Genomic DNA, 17,628 nt, shown 5'->3' with positions numbered 1-17,628 from the left:
TGCCTCGTCTGTTTGCCATTATCCAAATTGGTAAAATGGTCTCCTCCATTATCAATTATTTAATGTAATTAGCTCTCGCCTCCATTAGGCAGATGTGAAAATACTTTTTGGGTGTTTTATTTTGTCATTTTCCAAATTGCACTTCAAGCAGAGTTGCAGCAAACTGCGGACAGGTGAGGGCAGGGTCAGTGGTGAATTCTTCTCTTCATCACTGCGTCACTTGTCCGCTGCAGGAGGCCAGCGTAGCATCTGTACTTTGCAGGGTGAAGACATAGAGTTTTATGTTGACTTAAATACAATTTCAAAATAAATGTGAATAAAGAGTGGTTGATGTTTGTTTGTGTGTTGTGGGATAGCTTCTTTATTCACTTGGCAAAGTTTCTACATTTCACACAAGTGAACATTGATATTCTAATTGGCCCTCGTGTTCTTTAAGCATTGCACATAGTCTGTTTATTATCATTATTGTAGTAACAACAAATCTACCAGAAATTTCTACTTAGACAGAAACACAGCTAAAAGGCAGATTTACCGTATTTAATGGAATACATTTTAGATTGTTACGATATTTTGAACAGCATTTCAGCAGATTTTGGGAAGCTCAGACGTGTGTGTTTATTAATTTATTGTCCACTTGGTTATAATGTTAGTCTTTATTGTTAGTTCCCTCTTATTTTGGTTGTTAGAATATGCCGTCTAACCTTTTTAAAATATGTAAATGCACATTTAAATTTTTATTGGTGGTTAACAGCAGGCAACCAGATTCAAGGGTTTCTTCATCTAAAAACCAGAGTAGCTCACATGCATCAGTGGCACCTCAAAGCTAACTGCCATTATTCATTCTCCATTTAATTGACACATGATTTTTTTTTTTTCCTCTAAAGGATTAAATCCAGCTCCGAGATAACTGTCTATGAACCATTTAACTGTCATTTTAATATGCTACTTAACATTTAAACCAAGCACTCATGGTCTCCCAGACCGCTAATTGATGTAGTTTCATCCCTTTATGAGACAATATATCTCCAACAGAGGGAAATGATTAACAATGATGAAAAGTATTCATGGATTCCTTTTTTCTTTTGCCCCCAGAAGTGTTCCATGAATGAGGGCCTTAAGCTCCACATTTGCTGTTTTTTTTGCATGCTTTATATGGAGTTTTATGTAAAGGTTACTCAAACATACAAGGTGTATTACAGTTGAACTGTATGTAACAGCCATTAGCATCTGGGGCTAATAAAATCAGAGTTTTACTAACCGATAACTGGGTTTTGTTTTTTTTGTTGCAGGAATTCAAGCTTCTGTGAATCTTAGTCACATGTTCAACTTGTGAAGTGCTGACTTGTGAATGGAGATGGACTCATGATTAATATGAAAATTAGGGAGACCCAAGTACCTGAACTAATCAGGTGTTTTTTATTCAGGCTGGGGCCAGGGTTGGTAATGTTGCCATTTCTCATGTGTCAGCTCTGAGGCAGGTTACCAGGACTCTGATGCTCTCTTGTTATCCAGAGATTTTATGAGAGAGCAGACAAATAAGCACCAAGAGGAGAAGATTGAGAAGGAAAACAAAAAGGAGAGGAAAAGAGGGCTACTTAAAGAGAGCTAAAAAAAAAAATGCTAACTCCAATATGCTACCAAGGGTCTTAATGAAGATATAAACTTTTCGTCTGGCCTTAATTATAATAGGCATGTTTGGCTTTTTTCTTTTTCACAAGCCGCCTTCTTAGAGCAATGTTATGGAGATGTTAACAAATACTACTCAGGGTAAGAAGACATTGTTTAGACAGAGGCGTCTCTGCTCCCAGCGTTAGCAGGAAGCATCAGAGGAAGATGAAACACACAAGTCTCGGTGTAGGCTGAGGGCAAATTCTCTTTTGCTCTCCAATTATGCTGGCAAGAAAATTTAGGATATATGGCTGGCCAAACTGTGTTTCATAACGAGCTGGCTAAGATCACTTCAAGCAATGTTTTAATTCCCGCTATAGTAAAAAAAAATCTGTGAAATTTAGTAGTGAAAGACTTCATGTTTCATCGTATTTGCAGCGTGTATTGTTTAAACCCAGGGCAAATGCAAGAACATTTTTGGACCCGCCATTTAAGCCCAATTTGAAGACACATTTCCAATTATTTAATGGTGATATATCTATAATGTTTGGACATTTTCATCTTTCTGCCTCGAATGTGATCAGTTGACGCCTGTAGGATTCGTCATTTATGCTTCTGTACCCGTCAGGGGCTTCCTCCTGCGCCGAAACCAAAAACATTGCACACCTTTCTTGGTGTCTTTTGATTCAAGGAGTGCTGCAGCCACAGGTTCTATTCTTCTTGTTACGGACTGCATTCCCTCAGTCCCTGCAGTGTGTGCCGTTAGCTCGTTCAGTTTTGCCTTGGTGGTCATCCTATGATTAAAGCTCGCCATTGTCTCAAAGCCTGGGCATAGTGCGGGGCTGCTTTTTTCACCACGAGATGAGACGCTACGAGTTGTCCGTTTGACAGAGGTGAAGGCAATTCAGCTCGGTAACTTGGCTGCGTAATAGCTGATTTCTTGTACCTGTGGGAAAGGCTGTTGCAAAGCAAGGCTTTCAAAGAGCAATTTGCCACCGGGACTGTCGAAAGTTAGGTCAAGGTTTTGAGATGCAATAATATAATTTAGAGCCATTACAATCATTATTACCTTTGTGACGTCAGCTGTGTAATTTTAGTGTCCTTATTCTTGGGCTCTTTGAAATACGCTCTCATATCAAACTGTAAATGTGGGATTTAGTCTAAAGGTTTGCAAATGGAAGATTCCCCAGAGAGGAATAACAGTTCAGCCGTATTTTGAAGTCAACTAGCCATTGTTGCTGTAGCCTGTTCTTTATTAACTCACACTCCCTCTGTTTTTGTTCAATCTGTGAAAAAGGTGGATCTGTCTCCTGCACTGATGGCTCGCATCATCCTGGACAGGTTCCTCCAGGACCTTGAGGGCGAAATGCGTGAGTAGCATTTCCCACTTGGATCCTTCCATCATCCCGTCCATCAGTCTTAATCGCAGCACTTTGTCTTTTGAATACCTTTCCCGCTTGAGTCCTAATTCCAATTCTAGCTGCTGCATTTCCAGCCTGTCCGAGCCCTAATGAGAGACAGACCACATTTAGAAGAAGCTGCATCCCAGGGCACATGACTGGCAATTAAGCACTCGGAGGACCACCCACCTCTCAACTGCAGCGTGGATCAATGCTAGCTCACCTCATGAGTGTTATTTATATCAGCCTTGATTTCTTTCCTCACCCTGCTTCATTCCCCCAATGCATCCATCTACGCCATACCTTCTCTTCTTTCCTCGTCCCGTTCCCCTTTCTCCAGACCGATTGGGGGGGGGGGGGGGGAATCGAGTTGAAGAAAAGTGTGGCAGAAAAAGCAAACAATTTCGGGGTTACGCTGATGGACACGCTGTGGGGGGAAAAAAATTCCAGATGCAAATATTTTTGTTGAAAGTGTCAAAGACATTGTCCAGAAATTGTGCATGCGGATTCTGTTTAATGTCTTCCATTTTCCTACTCTCTTGGACTTTCTTCTCGCCTTTTTTTTTTCAGTGGTAGTTTTGGCACAAATATTTGCACGATTTGCGGTTATGCCTTTTTTTTTTTTACGTCTTACATTTGTTAATTAATTCAAAAAGCCATCAATCTGAAAATCCCGACCTCACTCTCACACCTCATTCCATTTCCTTTTGAATAGGTCTTTCCCGAGGATTTTTTTTTTTGTGTACGTGTGCATATGTAGCCGCGCGGTATTCAGTGCTCCGAGAGTGAATCGCGCGATGTCAAAAAGACGTGCTTCCAATTTAATCAAGAAAGAGATTAAAGTGGATGTGTGTTATTTTCAACTTCTCCACAGCACAGCCATTTGTCAAAGTCAGAGATGTGATTGCTTTGGACCCGCCGTTATCCACTGCCTGTCAAAATAGTCGTCTGAGCAGCTTGTAGAACAGGGCATTCATCCAGGAGAAGCACTCCCGTCTCAGATAATAGCACCCTGCATCCCTCCATCTCCTTACAGTGCAAACATGCTTTATTATTGCTCAGAATAGATTTGTAGCAGATGAAACTTCCAGGATGATTGTTGTTTAATTTCAAAGAACTGTGTTGGAAGCATGCAGAATTAAGGCGTTTGCATGCTAGTGAGTAATGCTGCAGTTGTTGTTCTTCTTGTATGAATTGATTTAACAGAGTTTAACAGAATATAGATGTCTTTAAGGAGATCATCATAGATCCAAATCCCCCTAAATGCCGTGATAAGAACACTCTTACAGGCTCACATTTATAACTACTATTTAAAGTGCTACCTGTTATATGACTCCGACGTAAATAACGACGGCATCATACGCTACCTTTCCATTGTTTCCAGCTGTAGAGTCGGTCGCTTTCAAGGTTGACTCCTGTTTTGACAGAGCTCCTCTGCCGTCTCCTCGTGACCCGCTCGGCCTTTTCAAAAGAACTGCTGCCCACACGGACTGCGCGGTCAAACCCTCCAATCTCCCTCTGTGTATATTCGACTCCAGTAATGTGCTGCCATTATGAAACAATGCAAGGATAATTGTCTTCGCTGGCAATTAGCCAACAGGTTGGTTCAGCGCTATTGTCAGGCAAATCCGTCATGCCCCCCTCCAGCAGCAGAACGCGCGCTTCAGTGTGCATGTGTGTGTGTGTGTGTATTTGTGTGTTTTTGTCGGACCCCAGAGGGAGGGCGGGCAGGCGAGCTGCAAAGATCAATAGACTTCTATATAAGGGACATTACCCCCAACTGGGTGAGTGGCTTGCCTTTGCCTCGCACCATCGTTTTTTTATTCCCCTTCTCTTTCCCTTTGCATTTAAGAGACACAGGAATGGGGCCTTTGGGACTGTGGAATATATGTACAATCACTAGTGCTGGATCAATACACAGTTTTAAATTGTTTTCTGTCCCTTCCTTGTTTTGTTTTGCTCGCTTGTTCTCCCCCCCCCCCCCCCTCCTCCCCTTCCCTTCTCTCCTTCCTTCCTTCTCACTAGCTACACACTCCAGCACCACAAACACACCTCAATATGACGACACAACAAGCTGCCCCCCCCCCCCCCTCCTCCCTTCCTCCCTCTTTGCACCAGAAGTATTGGAGAGCGCATCAGTCAAGCAGAATGAAAGACTATCTGGTGGCGCTTGTAAATAAATCAATACATTCAAAGCAGGTTTATCACGTATTGAATATGATATCAACATCCATAATGCTCCCCGTCTCATGAAAACTGACCAGGCAGTCAGGGAGGAAAGGTCACATGTGCACTTTGGCACTTTATATTCACCATTTTAAGGTCACAAAAAGCTACACGATATGCTCTTAGGAAAAAAGAATCAAGCATTCTGATCCAAAAGAGGAGGCGTTAATGTATGACAGGGTTCCTTTAAGGGTTGTTGATGTTTGACTTATGTCTCGTAGATGTCCCACATTGGGGTCTGATTAGTGTTGTAGTCAAGACCACACTAACCGAGACATACACGAGACCAGAGTGCTCGGAGACCGAGACAAGACCAAGACATTTAGGGAACGAGACCGAGTCAAGACAAAGGCAGGGCAGAGACAGAGTCAAGTCCAAAACCATAAATATCACAGAAAAATCCTCATCTCACTTTGACCGTAACACCGGGAAGGTTGCGGCCGTAACCGGGGGATAAAAATCAGACTTGAACTGAATTGAAGTTATTCCTTCTTTCACAGCAATGATGTGGAAAAATAGCCAATCACTGGTGGTCTTGACCGGTCTTGATTTAAAATCCGGAGTCCGCCCTTTCTGAGACCAAGTTGAAATGCTTTAGATTCCGAGACCTTCAAAAAGTGGTCTCTAGACCGGTCTTGACTTGCGACCAAGACCGATTTCGAGTACTACAACACCAGGTCTGACTAATGAGGTTGTGCATTGTCTGTTAATTATGAAAACACAACAAAGACAGCTCTCCTCCCAACATTTCCTGTCTCTCTTCAGTTGTCCTTTCTAATAAAGACTAAAAGGCCCAAAAATGAACGATAGAAAAGTAAAAAAAAACAATGTAAATAATGACTAAAACACAATAAAATCCCTAATTGAAGCAGACAATTGATTTATAAACCACTGCAACGCAATATTATTTAAAAATTGTTTCATATCTTTTCCATATTGAAATATCTTCTAAATTAGATTCCTTGTTTATTAAATCTTAATGTCTCAGCCCACTTTGAGGTTCTGTAAATGAAACATCCTTATTGTCATTCCTGCTCAGTGTTGGCCGATGCTACCTCTTGGAAGTCTCTAGCAGGCACATTGGGGGAGCTCCAGCTCTTCCTTTTCCCCTCCTGCTACTATCTCTTCATCTTTTCCTCTATTCCTCCTTTGACAGGACTTGATGTGCCTCTAGATTTAGACATACTTTTTTTTTTTGAGGAGGCAATTTTGCTAGCTATTTGACCTTTTCCATTTTCCCAAGGCCCAGCTCCAGATTAGATTGCCGCTCCATGTTTTGTAACTATGTGATTCGACCGCCTTTAAGATTTATTGTCACATTCCTTTACAGAAGCCTTGTACGCGAGGTTATAAATGTCCCGCGTTTGATGTTAACACTGTGAGAATGTTAGCGTCGACTACGATCCTTGGGTTCTTTGACAGAATTCATAATAGCTTCAGTGTTTTGCAGATCAGACGTGTTGATAACTGAATATTGTATTCTACTCTTATCCACTAAAAACTCCACTTCCACTCTGATTGTTATGGTTCCTCTTCTCTTGTCTTCAAGTGCACCTCTCTTCTTCTTCTTCTCTCACCTCTCCAGTGTTGCAGCCTTTTTTTCAGATAATGAGAGCCAGGACACTTCATTAGCGAGAAGGGAGGGAGTTAGAAGGGAAAGGCAGGATGGGTGTTTTTTTTTTTCTTTGCACGAGTGTGTATGCATGCAAAGGGTGGGTGCAAAAGGAGGTAAGCAGCAGCGTGGCACTTCACTTGACAAGTATACTAATTACTCCTTTTCAGTAGAGAAGCTCCAGTCAGCCTCTGCCACAGTCTAATGGCCTGACCTAGGAAGCCTCTCTCCACAGCAGAGCCTCCCAGATCTACTATTACTAAAGCCACACACACACACACACACACACACACACACACACACACACACACACACACACACACACACACACACACACACACACACACACACACACACACACACACACACACACACACACACACACACACACACACACACACACACACACACACACACACACACACACACACACACACACAGCAATGTAGAGTCTCATCTCACTGCTATCAGGGAGAATCAGGTGGAAGCAGATCAGTTCTGCCCCAGTAACCTCTTCAGGGACTGGGCTCCTCCTGCACAGGAGATACCACCTCATATCATCAACTAGCACCTACACACCACCACAGATACTTAAAAAAAAAAAAAAAAAAAAAAAACACATTTATTCCCTTCCTCTCATCTCCCACTCTCTCTACTCTCCTATTCTCTCTCCCCTCTTTCCCATCTTCTGTTTTTTTTTTCAATACGGGAGGATAAATTTAAAAGGAGTAAATTGGAAAATCAAATGAGGGCTTTAGGCAGCCGCAGAGATTTGCAGAGCTGTCGGCCAGCGTGGCGGAGCCTCATCCATCATGTCCCACAAGTAGTCAATTCCTCTAGTATCTGTAAATGTTTTCAGATATTAGCCAATTTATATGCTCCGAGATTCATCATGGAAAATCAGCTTTAGCGGCGCACATTATCAGGACCTGTCTCTCCCTTGCTCCATGAAGTTTGATGAACGAGGGCCCCTCCACAGCTCAATGGCTTGTGCATGGGGAGTGTGTGATGCAGGGGGGTGTGGGCAGGAGGAAATGGGTAGGAGCCCCCTCCCCAAAACAGGAAAAAGTGGGCTTTTTAATTAATAAACAAACTTGCAGAGGAGCTCATCAGTGTCAGGCGCAATAACAATCGTCATCCGTTATTGTTTATTACGGTCCTCCCTCAACGAATGTTCCCATCTAATGAGGTTTCTCGACATTTTTTTTGTGTTTGAGATAATGACTTTTTCACCCTAGTGGAAGGAAGAGTGGTTACAAAATGACACAAGTAAGCAATAAGAAATCAAGGTTATATTGCTGTTACCTTGCTTTCTCGAGTTTATCTTGTTTCAGGGTTGCATATGAAAACAGGCTTGTGATTTGTTTACACTGCTTGTTTTCTTTAGCAAATCCCAATGGAGGCGTAGCGTTTCACATCTTTTATTCTCCTCCTCTCTGTTCTTCCTCTGTTCAGATGTTGACGGTGTGATACGGCGCCTTAGTCAGAATTTATACCAACATGCGACAATTACAGTAAATTTGGTGAATGTTTACAAGGTGCAAAGTCGCGCTGCAGGGCTTTGTTCCCTGCGTCTGGTGTTCTTCAGATTATGCTTTTTATTTTCCTCGTATGTGTTTTATGTGCGCGCCTGTGTGTGCCTCCTGTGTGTGTTTTTTTAAAAGCGCGGTGTGTGTGTGTGTGTGTGGCAGAGAGGAGCTCAGGGTGTCACAGAGGAGTGCTGCCGTGCAAGGCGGGGGCGTCTTTAATAAATGTATGCTGATGTTGGAGGCTGCAACGATGCGAGGGATGCAAGGGCCCTGTTGTTATTTACTGCTGTGTTTGTGCACGGCAGCGAATCCTGGGCCTGCAAATGGCATTACAGCCTGTGATGAATGGGCATTAGGGTAAACTCATTTTAAAAGCATCCTGATTTATTAGCCGCCCGGCCTTCCATTTTCATCAGGTCAATGCTTGGCTGAAATTCCACAATGTCAGCGCCAAGGTCACCTCTTTATGGCTATTTTTAACCCCATCGCTCAGAAGGAGCAGCAGAAAAGGGATCCTATCACTTATTATGGCCATCCACCAAAAAACATCAAAGGTCTGGGGAGACAAGGAGAGAGAGTCCTGGACATGTGTGTGTGTGTGTGTGTGTTTGTGTGTGTTATGTGAGAGACCAAAATGTGGTGGTGGTCAACCTCCAATTATGAGCGCTAGTAAGACAAGAGCTTTAATGGCTGCTGTTTGCCTTCAGGGAGGTTTATAACACACTACTGTTTTGCAGAAGCAGCGTCAAATCTATAAAACGACCATTAGGAAGAGGGGGAAAAATCAATCAAAATGCCATTAAAGTGGAATAAGTTGCCAATATTGCTGATGTGGTTGCGGGTCCTTTGATTTTCCTTCAGATTATTAGGCACAGTCGAGTAGTGACTTTGTTAAGGGAAACCAGTGTTGTTGGGGAGTAATATGTCTCCTGGCTTCATAAAGTTTGCTGCCTCATATTTCCCGCTTTATTGATTGTCCATTATCATTTGTCATGAGGTGTCCTAACTCAAGGGGAAAATATAACCCTCTTTCTTCACCGCCGCCCGCGCTGCTCTGCACACGGAGCGAGCTGGGTATGGATCTGCGTGCGAAGGTACCAATCTCTGAGAAAAATGAGCAAAGAAATAAAGCACAGCCCTGTGCCTTGCAGCTCTTAACAGGGAGTGCGTGTGAGGTTATATGGGTTGGGCTGGGGGAGTACCGTGGCTGGGAGAGACTGAAACAGAGAGGAAAGAAAGGAGGGGGGGGGGGTAAAAAAGATGGCAGAGAAAGATGGAGACAAAGAGGAAGAAACAGAGAGAGAGAGGAGAGGAGAGAGGGAGTGCAGAATGGGCTTTGTTCTTCTCCACCCTCCTCCCTCTTTATTTCATCATAAGGTAGATGAGGGATCACAGTGCAGTTAGTCCTCTCTGTGATAGTTTTGTCAAGGAGTGATTCTCGTGAAAGAAATGTAAAGGGGGCAGACAGAAAGAGAAAGAGCAGTCTTTAGGGTTTTACATTTCCTGAACGCCTCTCTTTTAATGGAATTCATTCAACAGGCGCTTAATGATCCCTTTGGATTTTGTAAATGTACACCAAAGTATTGTTCAATTCATTCTTTTAAGATGATTTTTGGGGTATTTTGCATTTATTGGACAGGACACCTGGAGAGAGAGAGAGAGAGATAGGAAATGTGGAGAGGAGAGAATGGGGGTCGACATGCATCAAATGGTCGTGGGCGGGAGTCAAACCTGCCGCTGATCCGTTGAAGACTATAGTCTCTGTATATGGGGCGTCTGCTCTAAACCGGCGCCCCCATTCATTATTTTCCTTTTCTATTCTCACATATTTAATACAAGATGTGTTGTTTCTACCTGCTCCAGATTGGCTCAGCTCTCTCTGTGCAGTGCTGCTGCAGCACCATCCATGCCTGAAATGTGAATAGAAACATTCCCTCGTGCCGTCTGTGACGCTGCCAGTCAGTCAGGACCATGCATCACTTAAAATGGCGTGCCTCGACCATTTCGTCACACAATGATACAATCCATTGAATCCAAATCTTTTTAAGAAATGATTTAAGGATTTTTTTTTTTTTTTTTTTTTTTTTTTTTTTGCTGTTGCGGTAGCAGCCGATCAATCCAGCAGGCTTCCCGTTCCTGATTTATAATGTTGGTTGAGCAAGAATGGGGATGAGAGATGCAGAATAGTCAGCGTTCATAACATAGATAAAGTACATGGGGCTCCTGTGCTGTGGACTGAAACATTTATCTAGAGAAAATCTGTGTAGACACCAAACAGCCATCTAATGGACTCACATGGAAATACTGCACAAACAGTACGTCAGACGTCTCTTTTGCCTGTGCAGTCTATTTTTGATGTGTGCTCTAAAGTTAATGCAGCAATCAGACAATATATTTTTTTATACTTATAGGATAGGGAGGCTGTTGCTTTATATGTTTTGCATAATTGTATTAAAGAGGACATATTATACCCCCTTTTCTACCTTTTCAAACAGTCCCCCTGTGGTCGAAATGAAACATCTGTGCTGTGCTTTGGTCAAAATATAACATGAATCAAGCACCAGAGGAGGATTGTGACCCTGTATAAACCAGCTCTCTGAGAGCACTCCGTTTTGGTGTGTGTGTCTCTTTAAATGCGCCGAGTTTACCCGGTAGACATCACAACTTCGCTAGCGAGAATAAAGATGGCAGACCTGCAAAAAGGTTTTGCTCTAGGTTGAGAGGTGGAGTCCATGGGTGGAGATATCAGGGGAGGGGAGGGGATTTTTCTTTACCAGAATCCAACTTGTGACATCACAAGTTCAGCAAATTTGAAATGGAGCATTTTTCTCGGTGTTGTAAGACTTATGCGGACTACAAACAAAGGACTGGATGAATTTATTTAACATTTTGGGGGATGGTAGACACTCAGGTCACACAAATATATGTTCCAAAACACTGTAAAAGTGGATTTTTCATAATATGTCCCCTTTAATGTGTATTTTTTTTTTCTTCCTCTCTTGCCTCTGTGTTTTGTCCCCAGCCTCTAAAACTGTCCTCACCAGCATGCTGAAGGAGCCATCGCTAATTCCAGACCAGATTTTGGCCAAAAATATCTACCAAGTGAGTGTTTCAACTCTAAAGCTCCTGTGAGGAGTTTCATACTGGTTATGAAAGAGACTTAAAATGAATATCGATGCCACTATGTGACATATGAAACGCAAACAAGACCAACGGGGGAAAACGATTTGCAATTTCTGTACGGTTATCAGTCACGCCTAAAATCACTGCCACAGGGTCGACGTCAGATAAAGTGGTTGACAGGAAGTCGCCAAAGCAGCTTTTTATTAGGTATCCCATGGCAAAGCTTATCGACGAGTGATACGTTTGACTCTAAGAAGTTGATTTATCTTTAAAACATCGCTGCTAACACATGTACAGGGCAATATCAGCAAAGAGTAAAGAGGAACCACGTTTTCCTCAGGGGTCGCCAAATTCCACACAAACTGTACATTTCTCACAGGAGCTTAAACCGAGTTATTAAATGAATACGTTTCAATTGATGGTGTAATGAAATTAGATATTTTCTCACTTCTTAAAATGATTTTTTTAACATCTTTGCCCTGCCTTTAACCGTCTAACAAATCATGTGCGTCTGTACAGCGTGTTTTTTAAGTGTTTTTCTACCACCTGGCAGACAGACGGCATCAGCCGCTCTGTTTGCTGATGAGATCACGTGAGAGCCGGCGGTCATGCCTGCCAATCTGCTGGCATCTCCTGTGTTTTCTCCTTTGCTTGCACTGTATGGGCTTTCCCTTTCCACCCAGTCACCCCCCCCCCCCCCTTTTTTTTTTCACGCCGTAATATTTCTTCCCCCTCTTTTTCAGTGCACAATAAATGACTGCTGTTATGGACCGCTGGTAGACTGCATCAAACAGTATCCTATCCCATAAAATTTTAAGCCTGAAATTGACGAGGAGCTATTGAAGGGGATGAGATGGTGTCTGGCTTCACCTGACATAAAAGTTCTGCTTCACAGAGGAAGTGTTCCATCCTGCCTGGAATATCCAGCATCCAGCCATACAGGGGCTGGAAGGTGATGGAGGGAGGAGACGGAGGAGGAGGAGGAGGATGGGTGATCTAACTGAATCTTCTTGTGCACACAGCGGGTTAGACCCAATGTTATAATACAAGAAAAGAATCAGTCATTCGCTCTGATCTTTATGTAACCCATTTGATTTTTATTTTAATGTTTATAACTGAAAATAACATTTAAATAAATCTTGAATTAGATTTGATTATGTTCAGCACCATGGAGAGCTCTTACATGTCAAAATTTCAATTGCACTTTAAGTTTGATTAACTCATCGTTAATTGGTACTGCTTATATTTCTATCATTTCTGTTCCATCTACTTCTTTGCCCACCTCTAATATCCCCATCTCCTCGTTGAGGGAGAGGGCTTGGCCTTGTTCTAAAGGGGCAAGAGTTGAGACCTGGCTGCTAAGTGGCAAACAGCTGGCTAGCAGGCCAAGTGTTTCCTTTGGGAGTGTTTCCTTATTTGAATGAGTGGACATGTGTCAATCTGCATCTTATTGTATTCGTCCGAGCTTTCGTGTGTGTGGTGGGGCCGGGTTCTTCTGTTCATAGCCAGTCAACCCTGTCCCACCCCGCCCTCCTTCCTCAGCCCCCCTTTTTAACTTTCTTTGGCTGTCCTCTTGTGTGAGTCAACTTCAAGTCACTTGATTCCCCTCTTGAGTTTATAGTAACCGCCCCATCACCATGTGTTCCATCCTCACATGAGACGTAAAGCTCTTAATGAATTTTGGATGCGTATGTGTTCATTACAGTTCTTTTTGCTAAGGGCAGTATAACGCTATCAAAAAAGGCAAATATCAAATATGACATTTGACCTTAAATGCAGGATGCCTGTCTGTGGCATCAAGCACAATACTTCCTAATGCAATAGGGCATTTATTCTTCTAGCTTTTTTCTTAAAGGGTTTTAGAGGAAATGAGTGAAGCCACTTGTCCAGGCGCTCTGACTGTGCGTTTTGCAGAATTGGCATTTGCTTCATGTTCCTCATTTAGGTAATGCACTTTGGAGATTTCCAGTGGAGGCAGAATAAAGTTGACCTGAAAAGTCTGACTGTCCTCTCGTACTCATTGCTGAAAAGAGAAGTGCGAGACCAAAGTCTAGATTATTAACTGGAAGTGTTGCCAGACAGTGAGCATGCACAGTCGAGCTCACATCCCCACGTTTGCAGAATATTTTGTGGTTCTGAATTTTTATGTCATTGTACATTTTTTGCACTTGTAATGATCTTTGTTTCAGTGCACGTGTAATATAAATGTTGCAATCCTTGACTCGGTGTTCTCAGCGCGATCGGTCAGGAGCATGAGGTGCTGCTTCGTGACAAACTGCAGGAGAGGAACCTTTCCTTTCTGGGTAAGCCATCCTTTGACCTTCTCCTCACATTTCTTTAGTCGCTCTGTTCACTGCACTGTGGCCTTTTGGAAAGCTAGGTAAAGGGAGACCTGGACATGAGCGATGCACTGGATGTTATCTTGTATTGATTTGCTAACAACAGGAGCTGCTATCAAATATCTTTGGATGTAAATGCACCGTTCAGTTCATATTTATAGAACAGAAGCCTTAAAAGGTTTTAACGTTTCATTGGAAGGTTTCTGTCCTTTTTTTTTTTCAAAATTGAATCAGAAAGTTCAGTTTTATATTTACATGATCATAACTCTAATGTTAGTACAAAAAAAGGATCTTTGAGGGTGACTTCTGTATCTATTTTTAACCAATCATGAGTGATATCGATTGTTCTCTTAAAATCTTCTATTACTATCTACAGAAGTATCTTGTTCTTATGATATTAAAAGGTAGTGTTCCCGGGTGTGAAATTGTAAAAAACAGATTCAAACACCCCCTTCCTACCTTGGACCCCCATCTCATCATCATCCCCTAGGTCATATGAGTGATGAAGGATAAAAGTCATTCCCTCTGCCATTAAGACCATATCATTTATTTGGACCTGGAGTGCTGACCTTTCCTCCGAGCTGCACAGAGGGCTGTTCTAAAACTGTCAGAGTTCGGGCGACATTAGGGCCACTGAGGCCGCCTCACCCCGTCTGATAAATGGATTGGAAATAAGCTACCCAACAGCGGGGATGGCCCATTAATTTTAATCAAAGGTGATGTAAAAAAGGCGATCAGAGCCACATGACAATGTCAACAGTCCAGTAGGTATGAATAGAGGCTCCTGTTCACACACACATTACCACACCGAGGATGCCCCTCTGTTCCAAAGGCCTCTGGCAGCCTCACTGACCTCCCTCGGCTCCCCCCCCCCCCCCTGGCTGATGCTACCTCCTCTTCACCACTGACACCGCCACCCTCCATCTCTCCTCAATTCCCCTCCATGCCCCATTAGTTGAGCTTGGCTGGAGACAAAGAGGCAGGCCCTTGGAACTGAATGACCTGGTCAGCCTGAGATTTAATGGAGAAATCAGGTGTTGGAGGGATAATGGCCGAAGCGCACCAGAAGTCAAGGACAATGGCTGCAGCTTGCGCAGGCAGGGGTCAGGCTCACACAGTCTATAATGCCAACCTTGTCCCCTTGCTGTATATTTTATAAAGCTCTGGCAAAGTGGAAAGAATCCCTGTAACTGTGTTTTACAGGTTTTTGTGCCACGACAGCGAATATGTGGCAGGTGGAGTTAATGGTTTTACTGCGCTTGCTGTCCTCCACTGTTATTTCTGCTTTGCTAACACTAAATGGTTCCGTTACCAGTGAAGGTTGTTAGGTTACCTGCTGCGGCAGAACTTCAGTGAAGAGTAAAACTAACAGCAAAGTAAAAGTCAGGTGTTAAAATTCTGCACTTTATCTCCTGCAGACGAAAACCAACTGAGAGCTATGGGCTACGACAAAACACCTGACATCATCTTGGAGGTTCCCATAGGTTAGTACTCACATTGCAAATGTCAATATTTCATCTGAAATAACTGCCTCTTAACCTTAGCTACCTTGTTTCAAACAGGATTGTGCAATTGTCAAAACCTTGTCAAATTAATGCCAGATCGTCTTTGATTTTTCTGAAGACTGACAGCAAAAAAAAAAAAACCTAAGAAAATGTCACTTGTCCCCTCTGGATCTTGCCTGTGTGGCCTTTTGTCTCTGGTTTTCTGAATGTTTCTGTGTGTGTGTGTAAAGCTGTAGAAGGACACATTGTGCACTGGATAGAGAGCAAAGCCTCATTCGGAGACGATCACAGTCATCGCACCTATCTCAACGAGCAGTTCTGGAGCTACTGGAACAGGTGAGTTTTGTATTCTCACCTCTTCATCTTCTATTTGGCCTTCTCTGAAATTCGCCATAAAATGCTGAAACTCCGTTCTGACTACTTTGCATTTTGTTTATAACTTCTCCTTTTTGACCACTAACCACCATCACCATTGTCAGTGTAATAAAGGCAACCAATATTTCTTTGTAACTTCCCCTGTTACATGGTTCACCCTTATCCTACAGTCACAGTTGCTGTATCTATACAACACAATACTTCCACTTCCACTCATGTCACTGGAGCCTTTCACAGCCTGAAGGGTCTGCCAGCGAGCCGGATTGTTTTTCCTGCTCATATTGTTTTGGAAGGAAAACTGGGAAATGGGTGATTAATCCCAATACATGTGTTTGTGTCATGTGTCACCTTTTTGTGTGACTTTGGGGAAACTGAGGCGTTCATACATTTAGATATTTGTTTCAATGCTAGCAATGAATAAGATCCTCAAAAAACATACTTTAGAGGACATTTTCTATGACCTAATATATATATTTTTTTCTCTTCTTACTCAAAAATAAGAGGCTAACGAGGGAGCTTTAAGATTATGGCTCTTGTATTTGTCATCAGTATGCTAGTTTTTAGTTCAAAGGCTGAAAAATGCCCCATAGTGTCCCGGTTTTATGTCACCAATACCGGTACATATTGGGCATGATCACTTGTCAAACAAAGTCAGCTGTCTAGAAACTTAAAGCACACTATAAATTGATATAAAGGCTGAATTTCAAACGAAATCCATCAGGTAGATCGACTTCTGTGTTTAGGCACACACAGAATGGAGTAGGGGGGGGGGGGGGTCGGGTCGCTCACACATGGTCTTTACATCCCCGCCTCCCTTGGCAAGAGGTTCCAGTCACCAATTTGAAGAGTCGCCCACACAGCCTCCTCCGCCCCCCGCTACGGCCTCGGCCCCCCTCAGCTGTGACGGCCAGCTGACATGTTGTGACATTCTGCCGGAGTGCCAGGAGGTTTCCAGACCCCCAGGCACAGCCGGGCTCTCTTCCTCTCTTTGGTTCTTTGCCGTTTTGGTGGTCTTGTAGTAACACATCAAGAACCCTTTTTTTTTTTTTTTTGTTCGCTTTAACAACGCAGGAAAATTTTGAAGGTGTTGTTCCACAACCTCAGAAACAATCAGATTTGATTAAAAATACAAGTATTTATTTAAACACATGCTCTCTCAAGTGGATACAGCGCGCACGCCCCATGTACAGAGGCTGTAGTCCTCCAAGTAGGCTGACAAGGTTCGAATCCGACCTGTGGCTCCTTTCCTCAATTTAATTCCCCAATCTCTGTCCCTGATTTCCTACTCTATCCACTGTCCTATCTCTACAATAAAAGGCCCAAAATAAATCTTAAAAAAAACAAAAACAGGTGCTCTCTTGATAAAAACAAAAGTAGTTGTTAGTTGAGAAACTTTTTTTTTTTTTACAAATCATTTAGAATTAGTATTTTAGGCGATAACTTGTAAGAAAGTTTAAAATTATATATAGAGACATTATTTTCTCTCATTTAATGAATGGATTCACCTTCAATAACTGTCACCACTGCTAAGAGACTGACCTCCTGATTCCACTCAAAAAGCTGCCAGCAGAACAATCGTGAGATTTTGAGTGCAGATGACTCCTTCAATATCATCGAGCCATTAAAGTAGCAGGAGATGAGGTCAAGGTCGTAATCAATGGTGTGTTTTATTTTCTTTGAGGAACAGTTTTATTTGGAAAAGGGCCTTGCCTCCAGAAGAAAGCGCTGTCAGGTTGTAAAAAAAAAAAAAGCTCATCTTTGATGGTAACCATCTTTGAGAGGCCTCATTTAACGCTCTTAAGAAAGTTAGTGACAATAAAAAAGCTTTGCTGGAGCTCCAGAACATTCCTAGACGATGTTTAATAAGGAACCATTAAATGATTGCTGTCTAAGAGAGTGAGACTTAAAATA

The 17,628-nt window shown here is 42.7% G+C and overlaps 1 protein-coding gene across 2 annotated transcripts in view; it reads left to right on the top strand.

Moving 5' to 3' along the window:
* Positions 1-17,628, top strand: part of cdin1 (CDAN1 interacting nuclease 1) — a 60,226-nt gene that overhangs the window by 15,013 nt on the left and 27,585 nt on the right. For both annotated transcript variants that reach the window (XM_061062498.1, XM_061062497.1), the window contains 6 exons: positions 2,906-2,978; positions 11,398-11,477; positions 12,242-12,291; positions 13,734-13,801; positions 15,256-15,321; positions 15,573-15,678. In XM_061062498.1, the coding sequence (XP_060918481.1) occupies positions 2,906-2,978; positions 11,398-11,477; positions 12,242-12,291; positions 13,734-13,801; positions 15,256-15,321; positions 15,573-15,678 (443 nt within the window). The remainder of the gene's footprint in view (positions 1-2,905; positions 2,979-11,397; positions 11,478-12,241; positions 12,292-13,733; positions 13,802-15,255; positions 15,322-15,572; positions 15,679-17,628) is intronic.

Source organism: Labrus mixtus, chromosome 18, assembly GCF_963584025.1.
Source record: "Labrus mixtus chromosome 18, fLabMix1.1, whole genome shotgun sequence".
Classification (NCBI taxonomy): domain Eukaryota; kingdom Metazoa; phylum Chordata; class Actinopteri; order Labriformes; family Labridae; genus Labrus; species Labrus mixtus.
The sequence above is the reverse complement of the archived record's forward strand: the minus strand, read 5'-3'. Positions and strand labels throughout refer to the sequence as shown.